At 35.5% G+C, this 14,508-nt stretch overlaps 1 protein-coding gene across 2 annotated transcripts in view; it reads left to right on the top strand.

Annotated features, from left to right (window-relative positions):
* Positions 1 to 6,507, top strand: part of LOC128510414 (urokinase plasminogen activator surface receptor-like) — a 57,367-nt gene extending 50,860 nt beyond the window's left edge. Inside the window, exons 1-5 of one of the 2 annotated variants that reach the window (XM_053482685.1) lie at positions 2,342 to 2,498; positions 2,658 to 2,759; positions 5,297 to 5,443; positions 5,707 to 5,817; positions 5,959 to 6,507. In XM_053482685.1, the coding sequence (XP_053338660.1) occupies positions 2,450 to 2,498; positions 2,658 to 2,759; positions 5,297 to 5,443; positions 5,707 to 5,817; positions 5,959 to 6,161 (612 nt within the window). In that variant the 5' untranslated portion in view covers positions 2,342 to 2,449 and the 3' untranslated portion in view covers positions 6,162 to 6,507. Of the gene's footprint in view, positions 1 to 2,341; positions 2,499 to 2,657; positions 2,760 to 5,296; positions 5,444 to 5,706; positions 5,818 to 5,958 lie in introns of those variants that run through there. The other variant, XM_053482686.1, reaches the window with a different exon arrangement.
* The last annotated feature ends 8,001 nt before the right edge of the window (positions 6,508 to 14,508 follow it).

The raw sequence follows: 14,508 nt of genomic DNA, 5'->3' as shown, positions 1-14,508 counted from the left end.
GCCTCGGTATTATTCCATGTTAATTTTTTTCTGTCAGGCACTAAGGGCAACATTTCGTTCTATTGTAGTACAGTGGAACCTTGGATTACGAGCATGATTCTAATAAATCTAATTTTTCTATAAGAAATAATGGAAACTCAAATTATTCATTTCACAGCCCCCAAAAATAAATAATTAAAAATAATTAATACAAAATATAAAGCAAAAATAAGACATTAACCTGCACTACAAAAAGTAAAAATAAATCCCGACAGATAAGTGTTTCCATTGTGTTTCATGTGTGTGTGTGTGTGTGTGTGTGTGTGTGTGTGTGTTACCCTTCCTACACTCTTTTCACACATGCGCGCACACAACAAAAACACTGTTTTGTCAGAAAAATAAACAAAAAATCTCTCTAATGTCGCTGAATATGCAACACATTAACGGAATCCCTGCTGAGGAGTTCAGCAGATTGTAACTTTTTTTTTAACAGCAATTTTTTACAGTGTATATAAGCCGACTATGAAAATGGGTAAAACTGCCACTGAGCATTTTTTAATTGTGTGTGTACATTATATATTTTTTTTACTTCAGGTGTACACTAAATGTTTTAAAACATTTGCATGAAAAATGAAAGTTTAACAGTATAATATAAACATATATATATATATATATATATATATATATATATATATATAAAATCAAACTGATATTTCACTTTTAACAGATAACAAATAAACATCATGTAGCAGGCAATAAAGCTGCTACATGCTGTAAATAAAAAAAATGAATACATGTGTTTTGTGACTGCAGCTACAGGAAGCTGGGCTAAAAAACCCACTGGTGTGGTCTACGGTTTCCTGCTACAGTATTTTTTGTTTCTTCTCACGTCTTCTTATTTGTTTAACTCCCTAAAGTAAATCATTTAGTTTTGTGTGGTGTGTTCTGTCAGTACCTAAAATTTTTTTTTTTAACAAAACAAGTTGAATAAATGTCTCGTTCTAGTTTTCTGTGGTGTGTTATAAGGCTGAACTGCACCATAAGATGCTCTTTTAGTGCTACACTGTTACAATTTATCCAAAAACAAATATTTATTAATGATATTATATGTCAATGGAAACTTGACAATCAGTGTCCATTTTTTTCTTGCTGTCTTCTTTAAAATACTGTATACTATCATGTTAATGGCAAAATAATTTCATTTTGTAATGTACACCTCATTCTTATAAGCCTCATGATTAAATGTAAAATCTATCAAGGAATGCCTTGGATTTTTCCTTGGAATACTTTTTACACCTGTTCTACGCTGTTATTAAGCAGGGTCAGGTGTTTTATAGCAACCTAAACCCATCAAGGTTAAGGGAAATGGGGGGAAGTTTCAGGAGAAGCTAAGCAATGTACATTGAAGCACAACAAGATAAGTAAAGAATGGTGAGTTGTGGATTGTAATCTGTCAGAAGACTGGCTATGTGGGAGTTAAACCATTTGGAGCCGTGTACGTAAGTAATACTAGTTTCTAATAAATTCTAAACTGAACAGGTAGCAAGTGCAGGGATGATAATATTGAAGTTATATGATCTATTTTTTTTTTTTTTTGTGAGAATCCTGGTGGCTGCATTTTGGACTAACTGTATGTAAGGTCTTATACTATCGAATATTATCAAATATAATATATAATCAAACTGATATTTCACTGAGCTGTGCATTCTTGTGTAAAAAAAAAAAAAAAAGAAATCTCCTGCATCAGTCGGTGTAAGATGGTACAGAGTGTTCAGGAAATGTTTTGACACAATGTGTGGCTTTTATATATATATATATATACTATTATCAGCAGCTACTGTATGTGTATGCATAAGTCATTCAGTACTGGGTAGCCGTCTTCTGTAAGAAACAAACATTAAAGTTATGCTTTAGCTTATTGTCTACATCTACATCTAGGCATTTGGCAGATGCTCTTATCCAGAGCGACTTACATTTTTATCTCATTACACATCTGAGCAGTTGAGGGTTAAGGGCCTTGCTTAAGGGCCCAACAGGGACAACTTGGTGGTTGTGGGGTTTGTCTACATTACTTATATTTTATTGAGCATCTAAGTTGTCAATTCTAAAATGTTCAATTTGTGAAACCTTTAATCTGTTTCCAGTAAAAAAAAAATGCTTATTAAGTAAGGAATAACACACTTTCAAATACAAAGAAGTAATGACTAAATTTGACTACATTCTTATAGTAATAAAAAAAAAGTCCATGCATGATTGCTCAGTAGAGAAAGTTACAAGACACTATAATGTGTTTTGTTGTGACTTGTTTGATTTCCTGGGAAAAGTTACGCCCACCCTTTCCCTTCAAGGGAAAGTGAAACTTAAGCACTAGTTATATCTGAACGAAATCTCTCTCAGGACACACTCTGCACTGAACTGTAAATCCTCGACTTCCTTACCTTCAGAGCAAAATCTTGCAAAATCACCAACAATGAATTCTCAAGTAACATCGCTGATCTTCTGCACACTTTTCTCCAAAGGTAATGAAGTTTCCATTTCATTTTCTCAGTAAACCATTAAATCCATAATTAAAATTGTTTACCAAAGTGAGTTTTTTTTTTTTTTTTTTTGCTTGTTTCTAATCCTGCTGGGATTTTTAGTAGTTCATTTTCTCATGCCCGTTCATTCTATTTTTTCAGCGCTCTCACTGACTTGTCAGCAGTGCCTTCCATTAACTGGAAATTGTGAACAGACAACCTGTACAGATCAGTGTCTTACTTCCACCACTTCTGTGTACATGAGTAAGTAAAATAAATTAGTTCTTAATTCTTTATGAATAAAATATTTGTATACTTTATAAGGGATAAAAGCACAATAGCCTGGCTAGTAGATTATTTTTCTATATACACATAAATCGTTTTTTTAGTTTTTGTTTCATTGTTGGATTATCTTTAATTTTCTCTCTTTGAGGTAGTAGGAAAGAAAATTGCTACTTGTCATGTGTAAAATCCTCTACCCCAAAAATTCCCACGTGTCTTTATAACATTAACACTGTTTCAGATAATTAAATTAACTTTTCAATTAAATCCTTAAAAAAAGTGTCTTACCTTAGTGAATTAAAAACTGTATTTGCCATAATAATGTAGGTTTTCTAGTAACAAACTATTTTTTCCCATGGTTGGGCGTGCCGTTGTGCTGTGCTCCACTCTACCGTTATTTTCCCACTGCGTCAATCCTCCAGTAAAGCAGTGACTCTGAAAGGCCAAAGGGGTCATAAAGTGCCTGAATGTTTCACATATAAATAAAATTCTTAGTATTGTCAATAAAAAGCGAAAAGGTGTTTCTCACATAAATAAATAAATTGGAAGACAGCCTTTCTGTGTTTTTTTGTTTAATCACAGATACTATTAATTTTATGTATTACTGATTCTGTGTTTGAACCCCGGCATTACAGGGTCACCATTGTTGGATGCTTGCCCAAGAACCTTATCTTTATGCCATACAACCCAGTGAGTGCATGCAATGCTGTTTATCATGAGCCAGTGATTTCACTTATTGGTTTCTAGTTGAAAAGCACTAAACATTAAATTATAGATTTTTCTAATGTCCGTAAATTGATGCTTGACCCTCAATAGGTCATAAAACAGCAGTTTGTGCTATCTATCAGCAACAGTCCATGAAAAAATCTATTAGCAACAGTCCATGAAAAATACATTTTAGGGCTGCAACTAATGATTATTTTGATAATCGATCGATTAATCGGATAAAAAACATAAACGCTTTTTTAATTTAATGTTTTGCTTATAACTATAAAAAACCTTAAATCACGTTATAATTTATGTATAAAAATAACATTTAAAAATGCAAAAGCCACATATAGAGTTTAATGATCTTTAATTTTAACATTTTAAACCTTAAATAAAATATATATATATATATATATATATATATATATATATATATATATATATATATATATAGTTTAAAAAATACACTGACATATTCAGTTGTTAAGATAGAAACAGCTAAAATAATGAAATTTTGCATAATAAAATGATGTATGCATAAGTAAAACCACAATAAATTATGTTTGAAAGCAGATTTGCCAGTTAACAAGTTAACTTTGTAGTGGACTTTAAAAAAACTGTAGAAATGCAAAAACTTATAGTCATTAATGTACTGTTATTTGCATTAGCTGAAAACCACAACAATCACTAAATGTAATATTCTACTGTTATTCGCACCGTGTAATTTAAGCTGATCTAAAGTAGCGCCATTTAACTAATCACTATTGCTTATGAGGTGATGCACAATGTGATGCTAGCGAGTAGCACGTGAACAGATCTAGCGCAACTGTCCCGAAGTTAGCAAACAGTTTAAACAAAAGCACTTAAACTATACAACTTTTACACGATGAAGAGATACAGTTTTTACTGACCCTGCTGACGTTTTACCATCCGTAACACCAACATGTTTCTTTTTAAGTGTTCGTGACACGACATGCCATGAAAGCATAGCGTGCAGGTTACCGTCTTCTTAGAGGCCTTTAATGTACATTGCTCCCATACCTTGGAGAACTCGGAGCGCACGCTTTTTCCTGCAGACGCTTCTATAACCTCCATTGCGCGAGCGGCTGTGTATCTGTGTGTATCTTTGTGTATTTGTGCATCTTGTGGTCGCGCTCCTCAGTAACGTGAGCAGCCCAACTAATCGATAACAGCATTCATTGACAACAAATTTCATTATCGATAATTATCGATTTTATTGATTAGTTGTTGCAGCCCTAATACATTTTCAGTGCAAGACTTTTGTCGTACCTATTGACTTAGACCTGGGTGAAAAAAAGGGAAAGTTAAATAGAATAGGAGAAAAAGCCCCAACTTCATCTTGAGAAGAGTTTTATACAGTTTCCTCTGTCTCAAGAACACAACAAAGCTTTCTGTTTTATTTTCCAGTTTTATTTTAATTTCACAATTATTAAATCCACATTATCTCAGAACAGGAAAGTCCTCCTGAACATGCACAGAATCATTCAGCATACTTACATTTTGCTGACCCCATCTGAAGCCGTGCACTAGGGCTTTTACATGCATGCACCACATAACTAAAAGAAAATTTGTATAAAATGTAACATATGCATTCTAATTAATTTGTTCATTAATTCAGCGCCAAGTATAGATATATACATACAAATTATAATAAGCAAATAATACAATTTGTCTAAAGGTCTACAGTCTACAGGTTTACAATGTGCAAACAATTGCACAAGTTCACAGTTCAGTAATTATTACATTAATGCAAAGAACATGTTCACTTCAATATGTTAAATGTTCTATAGGTGGTATAAAGTCTCCAGATGTTACTTTGAAGACTTGCGGCACACCAGAGGTGTGTGTCAGTGGGAGCATGAACCTGGGAGCGATGAAAATGGGCTTCAATTCCAAATGCTGCAAAACTAATAATTGTAACAGTGAAACACTTCCAGGTACAAGAACACATGCATGAAAGTGGTTCATTTTTTTATTGTAAAAATATTTAGTTTTACAGGAAACTTTTACAATTATTATTTACATATTAGCAGTTACTTTTCATCGATGTTTTAGGATAGAAGATAATTAATCTTAAGTTTTGTATCTTGTCTTTAAAGAAAACTTTATGCATAGGTATTTTATTGCAATAATTCTTGTTCATGCATTAGACACAATGCATTAGACACGGCTGTTTGTTTAATTTTATTTCTTTATTAAGCTTTACCCAGACAGTCTCCAAATGGAAAAATATGTTACACCTGTGAAGGTGACAGCTGCTCAGGAACAGTGAATTGTGAAGGAAATGAAGATCGCTGCATCACTGCATCAGGTGAACATCTTCATCTGTGTTATAGATATAATTAAATATAATCATATAATATAAAATACACAAATAATGTGTTATTTAGAATGAAAAAAATGCTCTTTATTGCTTAATTCTAAATTCTTTGTTTGTCTTTCTTTTTGTCAGTTAAACAAGGAGGTAACACTCTTTCAGTGAAAGGATGTGTATCCCAGAACTACTGTGCTGCTTCTGGACCCACATCCATGACAGCAATCGGTGCAACAAGTGTAAAATGTTGTGAGGGAAATTTGTGTAATGGTGCGGAGATGTTCAAACTGAGTTTGCTTCTCATGATCGTCTCTCTGCTCCCTTTTTTTCTTTTTTATTAAAATCCCTACTGATGGAGCAGCTCACTTGAATTTAGATTATTTGATTTCTGTTTAAAGTTGACAGTGGTATATATTGTCATATAAAGGGGAAACGATGATAATGATCTAAAAGTACAGTGACTATTACTGTCTTTTTCCTTTTTGTGGTGAAAATGTTCTTCTCTCTTTTCTTCCACTTTTTTTCTTCTCTCTTTTCTTTTCATTATGACAACATTATTAGATCTGTTTATAAGCTTCTGTCTAAAAGTAGAATCGTGAGTAGTGCTTGCCAAGTCATGCTAACTGTAAAAATGATTTTGGGTCAATAAATAATACACATAAATTTTTTAATAATTACTTACAATAATCCAGTACTCATGTGTAGCATGTTATATTTGTAAAAATTTACATTCTTTGTGTAATCCAACTAAATTTAAGGTAGTTAAAAGACTTAGTTTGAAAACTAGCCACTAGAGGCTCCGTCATGAGAAAAAAGCAGAGAAAGAAGCAGCCATTTTACAGAAGGAGATAACCTGAGAAATACTTTATATTTCGAGTGTACAAGTAAAAAGTGCAAAATGTACTACAAAGCAAAGCAATAGAACAAAAAAAAAAAAGAGTTTAAATTAATTTCCAAAGAGTTGGGGAAAAGATGTCTTTCATTCTTTGCTGTACATGAGCTACATAACTTCTGCTTTTCTTTAAGTGCACTCACAATGATGACAAAACATTCTGATTTTGTAAAATAATGAAAGCAAATAGGTATTGTGTACTGGTTTTGGTGAACTTGAGCGCATCAAAAAATGAACCAAAACTGTGTATACTCGCCTCAAAGACGTGGATAATCTATACTTATAAAAAGCGAAATGTCTGCCTTTACATAAACTAATAAAAAACAATGTAATTCGGATAAAACAATTTTAATCATTCATGAATTATTGGCTCATCCACTGCTGTGGAGATGATATGACATGAACTTACCTTCATCACTACAGCCGAAAGCAAAGAAATCACTAATTTATATATGAATCATTAAAATGGTCAGAGTCAGTCTCCTTGCCAGACACTTTCATAATCATTAGTCTACTTTTTTCGGTGCGCTCTGGAAAACTTTATGTGTGCGGTTGAGCGCTGATTAGACTACGTAGGAAATTATAGAGGAGGATCATGATGCCGAATCAAAATCCCGAGCCCAAACCTCATTTATATTAAATTAACAAATATTATAAGTAAACAACAATAGCCCACGTTTAGAGCAGTATTTTAGTTTGTCACGAATTAGGTGTTATGCTGGCTGCTGTTGCCGTGGGCACAAAGAGCAGGCATATTATATAAATCACAAAACATAAATAATAAAGAAACAAAAATAAAGGAACAAACAACAAACCCAAAAAATAACCAAAAAACATTTGGCGAAACACAGGCTCTATGGCGACGAGCGGGACAAGGGGCCATGGGCGAACCACGAGGCTACGACCTCACAAACAAACTAAGCAAGGAGCTAAAACAGGACAAGACTAGAGACACGGAGGGAGACCAGAGACCGAACTAGAGACGAGACTCCAGAGACACACTGAACATCAGACATAGAGCCTTTTCATCCTAACAAAACAGAACTTAAATCAAAATACAAATTAAACTAAACTAAACAAAATGCCCACATAGTGACAGTAAACTTAAACGATGCTCAACCCAGTTTCCCAGCGTAAACAGCTATTTATAAATGATCTAATGAGCTACCTCGGTTCAGGTGTGCACCTGCATCACCTGACCGAGGTGCCTTCTGAGTCTGCAAACAAACTACACAAAACAAAACAGTGACCTCTAGTGGTGGTCCCTTACATATTTAGACTATTTAAAAAAATAATCCTGCAACTATTTTTAGGTGTGACACCTGCCTCTATTCTTATGCAGCTTTTTGTCATGGTAAATCGTTTAGTGACAAGCCTGTAAATTTCCATGTAAAACAGGTACATCTGGATGAATAAATTGTTTAAATGTATGTAATGAGCTATTGGTCAGTTATTTATGTATCAGATTTAAGTAAATGCTCATTGCTGCACTGTTTGGGGGAGTGACATGCTGATGACGTTTCGTCTGCTTTTCTGGACTTGCCACTCTATGATCTAAGTCTTTTAAGTGTGTGTGTGTGTGTGTGTGTGTGTGTGTGTGTGTGTGTGTGTTTGGTGTCATGTGAGAGGTGCCAATAGATCTGACATATTCATAAAATTCGTGGATTATTCAGTGAAACAGGTTTTGCTGAAAAGGCACATTAGTCAAGTGTTATAATTAAGTTGTAACATGACAGATATACAAACCAAAGAAACGGTGTGCACTGAATACTAAAGCTAAACTGAGCATGCAGATTAATAATCTGAGATTCATGCAAAGGAATGCTCCACCTCTCTAGATTTTCCTCCACCTGTTCCCTGCTCTCCCTACAAAGCACAATGTCATCTGCAAACATCATTGTCCATGGAGACCCCTGCTTAACCTCATCTGTCATCCTGCCCATCACAATTTTTGCTACCCTCTGCTCCACAAGAGTCACCTATTCTGCTCTTCATGCTCTTTTATTTCCCTCATTCATCAACTCTTTAAAGTACTTATTTCATCTTCCCATCACCCTCCTGGCACCTGTCAGTACATTTCCATCCCTATCTTAGACCCCCAGGAGATCAGACCATCAACGCACATCTGTTACCTAAATTGTACTGATGGGAAACATCATGTTAGTGATTCGATCCTTTGAATGTCCTTCATCAAAATAAACAAATCTTTTTTTGAGGCATTTTGTTCTTTTACAAATAAAGTGTTACATTTTCAATAAACAAACCCTTGAGCAGCTCACCTTTTATCTTCCGGTCCAAAGCGTTCTTTCTTTTATCACGTGACTCCCAGACGCTATGGGAGTAACAGCACGACGGATCTGGTAACAATATTTGGCCCTTCTTATGTTTGCATTAGAGGCCAAACACAAATCTATAGCTAAAATTCTGACCGTTTTATGAAAAAAAAATTTATGAAATAGTGAAAGGCGAGAAGGGCTCACATTGAGATTTGTTTACTATCCCATAAACACCTGTAACAATGTGGAGGTTTAATAAATAAATAAATAAATAAATGAATAAATGAATAAATAATTAATAATAATAATAATAATAATAATAATAATAATAATACAATTGTACATACTGTATGTGTATTTTTCTTCATTGACTGACCACATTGTTCCCTCATAGCAAAACTATTTTGGCCCAGGTCTGGACAATATGTTTCCCAAGATCTTTAAGAGATCTGGTAACATAATTTGCTCGGCCTATTTATTGCACAATGGGCCAAATATGGCACAAATCTGTCCTGCACATCTAATGTAAATATGTTCCAGAGCTTGGGTAAGCTCAACCTTTAATTTTATTACACTTGACCCAAATTAGGCACAGTAGTAAAACTACACTGGCTCAGATCTGGCCCAGATGTTTCCCCTGATTTGACCTGGCTTATTTTTGCTCAACGGGTCAGATACACAGGCTTTACATCCTACACCGTAGATCTGACCAAAAGATTACTAAAGGTTTACTTGTACCTATGTAAAATCAGATGCATGTTTCATGTCGTCAACTCTAATTATCTATTCATGCACATGTAGATACTGTGGATTCCGCTTTCAGACACATAAATATAAATGTAAATTTTTATAATAAGCAGACAGCCAATGAGCTGAATCAGTCTGTAGGGACCGAGGATGTACGCAGGGGATGGTGAGATGAAGGCTCATTTACTGTATGTGACGAGGCTTTCCAGCTGAAAGTTTCATCAAAAGATTCATTTCATGAAGCTTCATTTAAGAGCTAATTGTACTGCCCTCTAGTGGCCAAATCTTGTGCAACAAACAGATGCGAACGTTGCACGCAGCACAACTACAGAATTATAAACATGTAGTATGGAATAGGATCACTGTCAAAAATATTTGTGCGTAAAAAAAAAAAATTGTGTGTAATTCTGTCTTTTGTCTGAGTTGGATTCCAAAATTGACAGCTTACAGATACGAGTTTTTGTACGTTTGTTACAATACAACTCTGAAATATACGACTCTGACCGTTTACAGACACAAAACTCGTTTTTACAACACGGAGATGCGAAATTACGCCCACGAATGCTGTGTGTTAAACCACTGTTAAAAATACATCATCAAGGCCACATGCACAGGCATTACTATCTGAGGGAAGAGGAATCGATTTGGTTTCAGCTGTTGTCCATTTTTTCTTCTTCTTTCCTGAGTAACGGCTTGTTTTTTGTTACCTGTTGTGTTAGTTTTTTTCAGTTCTTTTAACGTTTTTACTACCTGTTTCTTCTCTCTTTTGGACAGCTGTAGGAATAGTCGCCCTGCGAGCTCGCCGGCTGCACGACTCCGTGCGGGCAGCACAGCCTTTTGTGACCTACATCCTCGCACTCGAAACACCTCAGCCGCTTCGAGGTGGCGAAGACAGTGTAGCTGTTGTTCCTGTCTTTGACTTTAAAAGTAACGTTCAGTGGGCTCTCCTGATCGTTTAAAATCATTAGGACTTGCCTTCGGAAAGACAGGACGTGCTTCACGCTCGAGCTTTTGCACCCGAGCGGGTTGGGTTTCATGGGGTCGGTGAACTTCCCAAAAGCGCGCCAGCTCCCTCAGTATCTGCTCGTCCTTGATGAAGTGGGGGATGTTGGAGATCACCACTCGTGTTGCTGGCACAGACAGAGGGATGACCTGGACCATGACGTCTCTCACTCGTATCCCGTTTTTTGTTGCCGTGGGGACATGTGTGTTTTTTTGGTCAGGAAGACCACCATTGCTTTATTCATCCGGGAGGCAGAGTAGAGGCTCCTTCTGGCACCCCATCTGCTCCCCCATCGCTAGCAGCACTTTCTCCAGCAGTCCACCGTCTTCCACAACACACCCGACGCCATTCTGGAGAGACAAAGTCTCCCCTCCGGCCTCAAAGGCCATGGTGCCTCGCTCACTCTCTCTCTCACTATAATCTTTTAACTTTTTTTGTTTTTTTAACTAATTACATAAACCAAAAATAAATAAATAAATAAACTCAGCAATAGGTCTCAAAAACTTGGCAGGATGCCAGACAGCCTTCCGCACGCTTACTCACACCCAGCGCATGCGCAGAGAGAGAGAGAGAGAGAGAGAGAGAGAGAGAGAGAGAGAGAAATAAGAATAGGAATAAGACTTCTTATCTTTGGAGAAGATTATGAAGATGAGCAGCAGTGTCACTTTCCACATCATTGCTGTTGGTGAAGTTCCGCATGACAAAAATTCATGTGACATAATGTTTAATGGGAAATCAGAAAGTGCTGAGTACGTGAGGCCTAAGGATTCCTCATATCAGCCTGTCACTTTTCTGCTTGAAACGACTCCATCTTTCCCACCATCAAGAAGGAATAAACACAGAGCAGCTGGTCATGTTTGGTCTTTTGCAATGAACTGCACACAGTGGTACAGATTTAAACTTTACCAACATTTTTTTCCAATTGATTTAAATCTGTACATCACATAAGGCATGCACTACTTGGCACATAGTGTATCCTTTTAAGTGTAGCTTCGTCTGCAGTATAATTAGAGTTATAGAATGGTGAAGGTTTTATTGCCGATCAGATTGTATGCACATGAGGACAAGAAATTATTATGCAATTATGTGTTTATTACAGATTAAGTGTTTATTAGTTTCTGACTGTAATACCAGTGATTTTTATCTCATCCTTTACAGCTTGAGTGCTTTGTATCTGGTGGCCTAATGGCAGTTGTATATTTATGTGTGCACTGCAGGCCACTTGTATTTGTGCAATAAATGCTAAGCAATCGGAAACAAGTCCACTGTGATGCCCAGAAGCTGTACAAACTTATACCAACTCTTTTTGAATGACAACATATGAAATGTCGGCAGTAGCAGTGGCATGAAACCCCCATAAACTGGTGAATTTTCTTCTGGATCAAGAGGGTCTCAGTCCAGTTGTCTTTGTAAACTTTGTAAACATTTACAATATTTATCGCTAAGAATTGAATAAGATTTTATGGAACATACTCGTTGCATAGATATTACATAACATTGAACATATTTAAATTAACTGAACATACTGTATGTGCTGTTCTTTAAATAATCAGGGGCAAATTGCGCTGGTATAAGAGGTTTAAAAATGTAAATAAACCAAGTCCAGTAGAAATCAGAGCTATGTGGGACCAAACAGCGATGTGTCCATAAGAATCCTACCACTTGTTGGTCAGAGTCATCAGAAAAAAGGCTTACATTTTTTAGGAAGCATAAAGATTGGCTTTTGTAACAATGGAAAAAAGGTCATGTGATCTGAGTAAGGGTGCGTCAGGGTAAGAAAGGAAGGGCATGAAGCGATGCTCCCATCATGCATAGTGTTCACTGTACAAGCCTCTGGAGACAGTGTTATGATCTGGGGTTGCTTCAGTCACTCAGGTCGAGACTCAGCAACGTTATGGGGCAATAAAATGAAGTCAGCTGACCTGAATGTACTGAATCACCAGGTTATCACATCTATGGAGTTTTCTTCCCTATCGCACAGCCGTATTCCAGGACTCAGATTGTGAAAAAGAGGTTCTGGGGACATAAGAAATCATTTTAACATCTTTACTGGACACCCCAGAGTCCAGACCTTCCCCTAAGTGAATTTTTTTTTAATAAAGCAGTTCAACTCTCTCGTCAATACAAAGTAAATGTTGTGACATTGCATAAATATGGTGAAATAATTGTGACAACCAATAAATTAAGGTCTAATTTGTGATGTAAAAAAGACTTTTTTTTAAGTTTACTTGTGTCTTCTCCAAAGGATGACTAACGGAAACACCTTCACTGTTATAATTTACGACTAATCGTAAAACTTATAAATTATATGACTAAAAATGAGACAAGGAGCTATTATATAAAAAGTGACAGAATTGTGTTGTGTAATCACTTATCATCATTCTTCGGTTAATGTTTGACACGAGTTTAAGCTGCTCACTTATAAGCTTCCTAAACACCGTGCACTTGGTCATTCGGAATCTGTACAGCTTTTATCACAGCGATAGTGTCTCAAATCCACTGATGATGAAGCAGCAGTTCATTTCCATATTCATCTGTCTGTCTTTTTGTGTAGTGCGTTATATTTTTTATTGCTTTTACATCAATCAGACATAACATTAAATCCTCCTGTATAATTTTCCGTACGCTTAAAAAAATAAGGTTACAGCATAAAAAATATGTTTTATGATACCATTATAATAATGAATACAGTTCCTGTAGGTCCATTCATGGTGTAATGCTGGTTTGTGTTGTGCATGCTCAGTGTGGCAGTGGGTTTAATGTAAGGGCAGATTGCTGTATGTTACTGAAGTATCACATTGTTTGTTTGATCTGGATTCTGATCCAGGACTGTGACTGTAGTGACTTTCCTATTGTTATTTGTTTGACTAATTCATATCACATCACTGTTGAATTTTGGGTTCCTATTAGTCAGAAGCACTGACATCTTTATTGGTTTTATATATGTTTTCTTTTTTATCATTATGTTGTCTTTTTAATTATTATTTTAATTGTCATTTTTTATATGGATTTTAAAAATAAATTGATGCAAAGCTTGGTAGTAGATATATACACTACAGTTCAAAAGTTTGGGGTCATTTGCCAATTTCTTTGTTTTTGTTTAGTGATTTATTTTCCACATTCTACAACAATACTGGGGATTTGAAAACTATAAAATAACACATATGTAATTAGGTTATTACGTAACAACAACAAAAACAACAGTTAGTTGTTATTTTAAGACACAGAGGTCAGCCTTTCTGTAATACTGTAGTTCTTGCAATAACAGTATTGTCAAGTGCATTTGCAAAATCCGTTAAGCACCATAATGAAACTGGCTATGGTTGTTACAATGATTGCCCAAACCCAAACCAAACCACAACCTGTTCGGATAAATGTGCTACCTACAGTGGCGTGACATATGAGAGTAAGAAAGTTCTCTTTGTAAAAAAATTTTCCAGCAGGATTTATTGTAAAAGACGATTCACAGCCCAATAATTTCCTTTGTTCTCTAGATGGTGTTGTGTTGAGGAACAGAGGTTGGGAATATTTTAGGGAGGTGTGTTACAACATCAGTTTTAATGCTGAAAAAATAAAAAAAAAACATTAAATACTTGTGAATTTTTCTTTTGACATTTTAGCAAAAATCTAAGATTACATTGACTCTTAGCAAAAGACAAAGCAAACGTCAACCTTGCATCTTTAAATTCAAGTAAAAAATTAAGATTCACCAAGGCCCCATGAGCCTCATCACTGGTTGTGTGTATGCAATGTAATTTCATCAAATAAAA

This window comes from Clarias gariepinus, chromosome 22 (genome assembly GCF_024256425.1).
Source record: "Clarias gariepinus isolate MV-2021 ecotype Netherlands chromosome 22, CGAR_prim_01v2, whole genome shotgun sequence".
Taxonomy (NCBI): domain Eukaryota; kingdom Metazoa; phylum Chordata; class Actinopteri; order Siluriformes; family Clariidae; genus Clarias; species Clarias gariepinus.
Note: the sequence above shows the minus strand (reverse complement) of the source record. Positions and strands in the feature narration are given on the sequence as shown.